At 38.0% G+C, this 7,845-nt stretch overlaps 1 protein-coding gene across 1 annotated transcript; it reads right to left on the bottom strand.

Annotated features, from left to right (window-relative positions):
- Positions 1–5,786: 5,786 nt before the first annotated feature.
- On the bottom strand, positions 5,787–7,696 carry LOC103406087 (cytochrome P450 94C1-like). Its single transcript, XM_008345104.4, has one exon. It carries the CDS (start codon positions 7,643–7,645, stop codon positions 6,044–6,046), a length of 1,602 nt encoding a protein of 533 aa, XP_008343326.1. The 5' UTR covers positions 7,646–7,696; the 3' UTR covers positions 5,787–6,043.
- Positions 7,697–7,845: the final 149 nt, after the last annotated feature.

The raw sequence follows: 7,845 nt of genomic DNA, 5'->3' as shown, positions 1-7,845 counted from the left end.
CTTATCTTTTACTATAACCAACTAACCAATTAACCAATTTGATAGTGCTGACACATCATCCTAGTCAGCATCCTATCACATACTATATTCAAACAAGTTTAACGGTTCGATTGTGAAAATTATTTTCGTAGAGTGCGTATCCCCACAATGCAATTTACTCAACCAACACTAAAGAGTTTTTCTACAGTTCTATTTATTAACTACATTGTAAAAGATGAAGATTGGTACAGAGGAAGAGAAAGAATTGGTAAAGAGCAACAAAAGAGATTGTATTGATTGATTAGAGAAAATGTATACAAATGAACTTAAGGAAATGATAGCTATACAATCCCTTATATAGCCATATAACCTAATTACAATAATACCCTTCTAACTATACTAACCAATCTTATCCTTATGACAACCTACCAACACATTTCAACTAACTATATTCTTCATTACTAAGTAACCATGTCATCACTAATGACTATGGTTAATACTCCCCCCTCAAACTGAACTTGGTGTAGCCAAGTGAAGGTTGAACGAGCTAGAACACTGAAACTGATCTGGAACTGCAAGACAAAAATGACTGCAGGGGCTGTTGTCGTTCATCAATTCTGCCATGTTGGCTATTTCTCATTTATTGGTGGTGGTTCTGTGATGGCACAGAATGTTCCAAAGTACATGATGGTTGCGGGAGAAAGAGCTGTGCTTCGTGGTCTTGGTCTGAACATACCCAACAAATTTTCGACTGTGAACTGAGAAGCCATAGTTGACACTGCCAAGAAACTAAATCTACCAAGGAGAATGACACTCCCAAGAAACTAAACTACCACGGAGAATGACACTCCAAGAAACTAAATCTACCAAGGAGAATGACACTCCAAGAAACCAAATCAGCCAAGGAGAATGACACTCCAAAGCACAACACAAATCTCACACTTCTACTAAAAATACCAAATAAGGAGACTGACACTCCATGAACACAAAACATACTGCAACTTAGGAGACTGACACTCCATGAACACAAATCATACTGCAACTGAGGAGAATGAAACTCCAAATCATACTGCAATTTAGGAGAATGAAACTCCAAGATTCATAGAAAGAATGACACTTTCTGCTTTAAATTGACAAGAAAAACTAATACTTGCAGAGATCAACACATCAAGACCACAGCTTCACTTCAATTAAACCTTGAAAGTACATCAAAGACCACAACTTCAAGAAATAAGCAACAAACAAAACCAGTAAACGAATTCACCTGATTTACCAAAATTGCACCACCAAATCTCCAAACAACCATACAGCGCCGTTTCAGATCACCAAACACGCAATCTTCAAGCAGCACCCAAACCAGCGAAAGTCGTCACCAAATCATCAGAATCGTAGAAACTCCCACACGATGTTTGATGCAGAAAGAATAACACCTGAAACAATCACGAAGACACTGAGCAACCCAGAAGAATCCAACACTCTGATTTCGGAGACATCCAACAGCAATTCACGAAGACTGCCACTCCATCGTTCCAACTTCGCACCTCTGCGACAACCCTCGGAGGCAATAACAGCGGAAGAATCAGGATCGGACAACACCAGAAGAAAGAAATCACGCAATAAAGAAATCGAGGCGGTGACGCAACGCGTTTTGGTGACAATGTACGAACTGTAAGACGGATTAATCAAATCAAGACTCTCTTCTACTGTGCTGAGATCCAAAGGGTGCTCCGTCATGGCGTCGTTTCTTGAACTGCAATTTCATGGTTCTTTCTTCAAGTTCTAGACGATACTAACTGCGTTTGCTCCGTTTGACCAAGTTCTGATGAACCGGGTATGCAGCCTTCATAGTAACTTTTGAACTGGGAATTTCGTCAAACACCTGGAGTGCATAAGTGACATATATTTCATTGGTGGTGGTCTGCAAACACCCAAAAGCCAAAAGATTGAACTTGGAATTCCTGCGAGTCAGCAACAACTTCACAAAAAAAAAATCAACCCATAAATCCGAGTCGTTCGAGGGAGGATCTGAGAACCCAATCGAATGACATCGCAGGAGCAGGGAGCGATGGACACTGCCAGGCTCGACGACATAATCAGGCGGCTCACGGAGGTCCGATTGGCCAAGCCGGGGAAATCTTTCTTCAGCAGCCCAATTTGTCCAAGCTCGAAGCCCCAATCAAAATTTGCGGTGAAACCCAGATGAAAAATTGAGGTTCTTGATTCCTGTTCTCCATGGAAATGCTTGGATCTTTTCACAACAGATTCAAGAAAACCCAGAATAAAAGGACCATTGAGCAGCCAGAGAAGGTAATAAAGGAAAAAAAAAATCCAGAGACCAAACAAAAAAAATAAGAACTATGAATACGCGGAAATGAAAGAAAGCAACGAAGAAAGATAGAAGAGAAATCAACCACCAAGATCCATGGCGTGAGCCTTGGTGGCTCTGATACCATATTAACTACATTGTAAAAGATGAAGATTGGTACATAGGAAGAGAAAGAATTGGTAAAGAGCAACAAAAGAGATTGTATTGATTGATTAGAGAAAATGTATACAAATGAACTTAAGGAAATGATAGCTATACAATCCCTTATATAGCCATATAACCTAATTACAATAATACCCTTCTAACTATACTAACCAATCTTATCCTTATGACAACCTACCAACACATTTCAACTAACTATATTCTTCATTACTAAGTAACCATGTCATCACTAATGACTATGGTTAATACTATTAAGTGTAATGTATATTTTGTGGTAATCAGTATTGTAAATATTTTTAATTCATGATCGCATCCATTCATGATATTCTTCTAGGGTCGAGGAGTGTAGTTGCAAAAAATCATTAAAATTGAAACTAAAATAACTGTTAAATATTGATTTTTCATTTCTAACTGTAGAAGGATTTCATTCTGTTACCCTAATCTCCGAATGTTTGTTTTTGGTAATTTTTAACATATACAATCTCGTATTATATACCAACTATATTGATGGTTGGATTGTGGAAACTAATTTCCCCGACTGTAAAAAGCCTCAACAGAATTGAATATGTAAAATTTGCCAAAACACTTTCCCAACAGATTCTGGACAGTTTGCTTTACGAATATGTACCCTAAACCTAAATCCTTAAGACTTAACCGACGGAATTGTTTAAGATTCCGTCAAGCAAGACTCCTTTACCCGACGAATCTTTTGGATCCCGTCGGGCAAGGCTTCAGTTATTTTTTTAAAACAGTAATATAAATGGGCATTTGAACTTAGATAAAATTAACATAATGTTTTGTTTAGTACATAATAATATTACATCAGTGAACTCTCAATCATTGTCGGTATACTCATTTGCTTCCTTATTATCTTTTTCAATATCGCTTTCATTGCTTGAGTCATCACTGCTATATATCTTCAAACTAGGAAGAAAAGAAGAGAAAAAAGAAGGTACAAACCTATTTGGTGATATGGGTCTGCCTGACGAACCATTTCGTCAGGCAACTAAGCAAAGGTTTTATCGATGGTTTTTTTTACACATTATTGTGGCCTTTGCCCAACGACAAGAACACTTGGGCTGATGAACTAGGCCATCGAGCAAAGTTAATCTAGCCAACGGATATGCACCATTTTTTCCCTATTGGGGCCAAAACATTGCCTGACGAATTTCACCTTGCCCTACGACTCTCTTCTGTTGCGCAAATGTTTTGAGTAAATTTTAAATGGTGTCTAGCTGTGCCCTAACAATTGACGAAATTTTGTTTGTCAGACAAGATTTTGTGGCCTTTTTATTTTATTTCTATAATGAGTCAATAACTGTGATATAAAATGATCACAAAAATTTGTAGTACTATGAAGAATGGCTCTCGTTGCATTGATAGCAGCTGAGAGGTTTTCCTTTCAATCAATGGAGCTACAAGACTGTTTACAAATGGAACCAAGTTAACAACTATTAACATATTTTAAGCTTCAAGGTTCTACAACCAAAATTGTTATATACCATATTGTTACTATTACTCAAATCGGTAGACATATGGATCACCAAATATTCATCAATATAATTATAATATATATATCGTTTAGGATTTTGGGACGCGGTTTTGACACATATTTGACATCCATTTTGTAGGTCTCACTTTGTAATGTATTTCAGCGATCCAAACCATTTACAGTTTAGTACATCATTTATAGATCTTCTTTGCAAAAAATTATATAAATCCAAACACATTAAGACATTTATTTTTAATGAATAAAATAGACGAATACAGTTCTACAAAGAAACACTAAATTTAATCCAACGGTCATATGGTTTCGAGTTTGGTGATTTTTGGTAGATATAATCTTTGAGGTAAGACAAAAGATAGATGGTTTGATCGTTGAAATACATTACAGAATAAAACCTACAAAAATATGTGTAAAAATGTGTGTCAAAAGCATAACTCTGGATCCTAATCCTACATATAAATGGTAATAGTACAGTACAAGTCTGTACTCCACGGTTACATTGTATAGGCCAAGGTTACATATATCGAAGAAAAACTGTATACTGCATACAGCATTTATATACAAAGACACACTGGACTAATGTTTATATATATAGATGGAAATACATTGGTAGGCTAGGATACTATAGCTAGCCCCTGCATACACTTATATAGTTCATGCATGTTCCTCGTACCATTATACTCTATATCTAGTACCTAATGATATTTTGCCTAATTTACATTAAGATAAAGTGACCCAGTGATGGAGAACCATGACGATTTGAAGCACAAATTAACCCCTTTTCCTTTTGACCTATTAAACCGCATATACACCAATTTTTTGACTTCTTCTCATGAATCCAACCATATGGCTATGGGTTAGTCTAATAAGTTAGCATTTCTTCTACTCCCAAGTGCCAACCACTTCTAACCTTCCCCATCAGCTGAAAGGCAAACTATAGAGACCTATAGTACGTATTTATGCATGCATGAAACCACCAAATGCTTAGGAAAAATTAGTATCCGGTCCTTAGTTACTAATGTTCATTGACTGAAACCTTATTAGTTTTCAAATTTTGATTCAAGTCCCTAACTTTAATGTAATAATGAATTTACATGTCAGTTACATAATTTTAAAAAATAAAATAATTGATTTAGAATTTTAATACTCACACCTTTATTAAACTCCTAACTAATTTTCAATTCAAAACATTTCTAAAATAAATAAAACAATTAGAATAAGTTTGTACCCGTTAGCTTTTTTTTTTTTTAATGTTTTCAATTTTGTAATCTTAGATGTACCCATTCATGTAATTTTTTTTTTCAGATTTTTAATCTTAAATTTTACTTATTCTTAAATATACCAATTTGTTATATATAAAATGTACCCTTTTTTTATATATATAGAATCTATTAAATTTTCTTCTAATCCATTTTTAAACGTATATGAGTACATTCTTTTTTGAGAATGTATCCATGTTAAGTTTAATCGAAGAAATTTACTAATGTTATTAAGCCTAATACCTTTTTTTTTTTTTGTGATTTTGAAGAATGTACCCATGTTTATATATATATACACACACACAATAGTATATTTATATTTTAATATTTTTAATCCCACAAATTATAATTTTTTATTTAAAATTTTATTAATATAAACAACTATAAATTTTATTTTTTAATTAAAAAAATTAGTAAATAAAAATAAACTATCATATTAATTTCAAGAATTTCAATAAAAAATTAAGGGTAAAATACAAAAAACTACCTCAACTATTGGTATCACGACACTTTCATACCTCATCTTTTAAAATTGACAATGTCATACCTCATCTTACGAATTTGTGCCAATATTATCATTTAACTGAAAAGCAAACGGCCAAGTAACGGAAGGTATAACATTGGACTAAATTCTAAAGATAAGGTATGACATTGTCAATTTTAAAAGATAAGGTATGAAAGTGTTGTGATACCAATAGTTGAGGTAGTTTTTTGTACTTTACCCAAAAATTAAAAACCAACAAGGTTTCAGTCAAAGAATATTCATAGCTAAAGACGGCATCTAAAGTCTTCCAAATGTTTATCTGCTCATCAGCCTTCCCTTTCTTTAATCCGAATCGGCAGGCCGCCCCTCACGGTGGCAGTGAGGCCGGGGACAAACTGCGGTCTCCGTTCAGGATCCAGAACCTGAATATCAAACCTCCTAACAAGTGCGACCGCGACACATTTCATTTCCATCAGCGCTAATTCCTTCCCCAAACAAACCCTCTCCCCGCCCTGAAAAATTGGATACTTGTATGGGCTCTCGGGAGAAAAAACCCCCTTCTTCATCCACCTATCGGGCTTGAAATCGAGACAATCGGAACCCCAAATGCTCTCCATCCGGCCCATTGCGTACTGATGGTACGTAACTCTAGTCCCGCGCCGTACAAAAGTACCATCGGGTAATACATCATCCTCCTGACAAAACTTGGAATCGAATTGTACTGGCGGGTACAACCTCATTGTCTCATAAAGCACCGCATGCAAGTAGTGTAATTCCCGCATTTGATCAAAGCTCGCAGTCGCAAGCCCCTCTCTGGTCGGACCCATAACGTGATCCAATTCCTCCCGGATCTCCCGCTTCACTTCCGGGTGCTTCGCCAGTAAATAAAACAAGCTGGTCAACCCGGAAGAGATGGTGTCACGGCCCGCCAACAGAAAGCTCACAACAATGTCTCTGAGGTACTGATCGTCGTCAATGTTGGCCATGAATCGAGAGAGAAGGTCCTTCTGCGTCAAAAAAGTACCCATTTCACGACGCTGTTCGATCATGGTCTTCGCCAAGTTGTCCACCATGTTAACGGCCTCCTTCAGCTGCCTCTCCGACCCCAGGTTGAAAAATCTCTTTATCTTCCACACGATCGGCGAAGACGTCATTGCCCGCTCCGCGGAGAGCTTTGACGCCAAATCAAAGGCGACCGCGAAGTCGGATATCGGAAGGGACAGCTGGAGACATTCTGGGTCCAATCCGAAAGAGAATTTGCAGATGTTGTCGAAAGAAAACCGTCGAAAGAGGTCCTGCAAGTCAAAGACGCCGTTTTCGCCTTCGCTACCGGCAACCGAGGCAAATAGGGGAATTAGTCTGGATTGGATTTCAGTACTCACGATCTCGTGCGCGTAGGAGCGGACGGAGACGCTGCCTAGCTCCAAACTCGCCATCTTACGCTGGAACCGCCACGCATCACCGTCGACGTTGAAGATTCCGCGGCCCAAAAGATCGCCGAGGATGGTGGTGAATAGCTTGCCTTTTGGGTAGTTATGGAAGTTGGTTTTGATTATGTGCTCGACGTTTTCTGGATTGGCGGTGATGATGTTGCCGAGGACGTGTACCTGGATGGTTCCGGTGGGCGACTTTCTGAGAAGGTGAGTGTACCAGTCGCAGAGATTGTCGAAGCTTCCTAACCAGCTCGAGGTCAGAAAGCTTCGACAGACGTGGCAGTTGCACCACGGCCGAAGCCTAATGATGAATATCAGCAACGAAAACAATGAAAACAGGGATGTGAAGGAGAAGAAGACGAGGGAGAAGGTGCTGCACAAGGACTCCAAAGTAGTCATATTTTGAGAGAGAGAGAGAGAGAGAGAGAGAGAGAGAGAGAGGGAGGGGTAGAGAGGAAATGAATAAGGAAGGAAGCTAGGGAGGGGGGTGTTCATATATTGAAATATTTGATTGGGCAGGGCAGATTAAAGTAGCACTTGTAGAGGTGGATTGATTAAATATTGGGTTATGTGTTTTGACAAAATGACAGGCGCGCACAAGAGGGAAAAACGGCATGAGAAACGCGTGCGCAAATTAAACAGGTGGGGCTCGAGACTTGGACGTCATGGTCATGGTCACTCGTTTAATAGCCCAC

This window comes from Malus domestica, chromosome 11 (genome assembly GCF_042453785.1).
Source record: "Malus domestica chromosome 11, GDT2T_hap1".
NCBI lineage: Eukaryota > Viridiplantae > Streptophyta > Magnoliopsida > Rosales > Rosaceae > Malus > Malus domestica.
Note: the sequence above shows the minus strand (reverse complement) of the source record. Positions and strands in the feature narration are given on the sequence as shown.